Source organism: Oryzias melastigma, linkage group LG8, assembly GCF_002922805.2.
Source record: "Oryzias melastigma strain HK-1 linkage group LG8, ASM292280v2, whole genome shotgun sequence".
NCBI classification, from domain to species: domain Eukaryota; kingdom Metazoa; phylum Chordata; class Actinopteri; order Beloniformes; family Adrianichthyidae; genus Oryzias; species Oryzias melastigma.
The window spans coordinates 3,454,315-3,456,397 of NC_050519.1; the positions used below are offsets into that span (position 1 = coordinate 3,454,315).

The 2,083-nt window shown below is 41.9% G+C and overlaps 1 protein-coding gene across 1 annotated transcript in view; it reads right to left on the reverse strand.

Moving 5' to 3' along the window:
- Positions 1–335: 335 nt before the first annotated feature.
- The window catches only part of LOC112146020, a 2,875-nt gene continuing 1,127 nt past the window's right edge, over positions 336–2,083 (reverse strand). The window contains exons 2-3 of the mRNA XM_024271573.2: positions 1,182–1,413; positions 336–1,106 (exon numbers count right to left, since the gene is read on the reverse strand). Of these exons, the coding sequence (XP_024127341.1) occupies positions 415–1,106; positions 1,182–1,413 (924 nt within the window). The 3' untranslated portion in view covers positions 336–414. The remainder of the gene's footprint in view (positions 1,107–1,181; positions 1,414–2,083) is intronic.

The following is a 2,083-nucleotide window of genomic DNA, read 5'->3' on the forward strand; positions in this document are numbered from 1 at the left end:
AGCTAAATGTCAAATTAGCCCAAAAAAACAAAACAAACAAAAAAATAAGAAAAAAAAATATATAGGTTAGCCGAAACAGCTAGCATGTAGCTGAAAAAAAATAGCTAAACTTCAAAATAGCCTAAAAAATCTTAGTTAATGCCAAAATAGTCCAAAAATCTAGCAGAATGACACATTTTAAAACTGTAACTTTTTAATATAATTATGAATAATAAAAAGGCAGGAATATTATTCCAGGATAAATCAACTTAAACCTTAAATAACATTCAATATTTTACTCTCTATAAAATATATTTTGTCCAAATCATACAAGTTAGAAATAAAGTTAATAACAATAAAATAAAATGACCTTGAGGGCCGGATGGAATTAGCCTCGACTTTGACATGTGGTCTACAACCTTACCGAGAAACAGGTTAAGTTCTCACAGCGTTGACATTTTTAAACAGCAACTCTGCAACGCCATCTCGATGAAGAATCCCCTCCTCATCTGCTGCTACTTCTCTCTCCTGGATCGGGACCTCCTCGTTCTCAAACTGTCCATCAATCTCTTGTCCCATGTTCAGGAAAACGTTGTGTAAAACACAAGCGGTCAGGACTACGGCTCTGGCTCGCTCAAAGTTCCCGATGTCCAGGTACTGGAGTCTTCGGAATCGAGTTTTCAGCTTAGCAACGGCCTGACCGAACGTCCGGAAATGCTCCTCTAGAGTTTGGTTAAAGAGCTCCTCCTTCTGCCCGCAGCTGTTTACGTACGGAGTTAAAATCTGTGGAGTCAGTGGGTATCCGGTCCTCGCTACCAGGAAAGAACCGGAGGGCATCAGGGCAAGTCTGTTCCTCAGAGTGTCGGCTCGGTCCTCGTCGGATCCTTTCCCAGCTCTGCAGTGGAGGAAGTGGCCTCTGTGGTCACAAACCAGCTCCAGGTGTAACCAGGAGTCGGGATGCTGCTCCGTCCTCATCCTAGACGTGTCACGTTTGCCTACTGGCAGACGGATTGGGATCCGTGTGTGTCCCAACACTCCCAGAACTCCAGGAACACCTTTCCCATTCTCCTCCTCACCTTTTCCAAGCAGACTGGAAAACGGAACCAGAATCTCTTCAGCTTCCCTGTCTAAACGACAACATTCAACCATCAGTGACAACATTTGAGCCTGGAAACGGCCCCTAAAAACCCGCCAGAACTCACCGACGGGCCACCTAATGAGCTTCTCCTGCAGCGCGTTGATGCGCTCGCAGAAAGAAAAGAAAATCCGGTGGATGTTTCCTTTCTCCAGCTGGAAGCGATCCGACACCGACCGGTAGCTGACCCGCTCAGACAGTAGAGTCAGTGACAGGAGGACCGTTTGGGACAGAGACAGCCGAGCCCGGCCGGACATCCGAATCCCAGCTGTGGAGCTCTGGAGGAGGTCTGAGATGTGCTGGAGGAAGAACGCAAAGATCACAGCTCATCTATGGATTCAACTGACATCCTGAATATGTATTTCTTTACTCTCCAAAGACTATTAGGTTCAGTGCTGCCAAGAACAATTATTTTAGTAGCCGATTATTTTTTCCAATTAGTCGACTAATCGAGTCGTGCACAAAGTGGATGTAAAACACACATTTTAGCAATCATTAGCTTTTAACTTACTAAAACCTAGATATATTCACACTAGATGCTGTAAGCTGAATTTGGCAACTGAAGATGCTAGTGACGTTAGCTTGAGATGCTGAAATTGTTAGCCTGCTAAATTACTAGCTAAATGCCAAATTAGCCTTAAAAATAGAAAAAGCCGAATCTTAAGTTAGCCAAAACAGCTGAACTCCAACATATTCTGAAAAACAAAAAAGCCTCAATTAGCCAAAACAGCTAGCATGTAGCTGAGATATTAGCTAAACTCCAAATTAGACTAAAGAAACTAAAAACTAAAGCTTAATATTAATATTAAGCTTAGTAGATGCCAAAATAGTCCAAAAAGTTAGCAGAATGCCATTATATCTTTCAACTTTACTACACTCTGACACAATATTATATAAAATAAATTAATTAATTAACTATTAAATTAGTCGTTGACTATTTTAATTGTCGATCAGTTGACTAACCGTGGC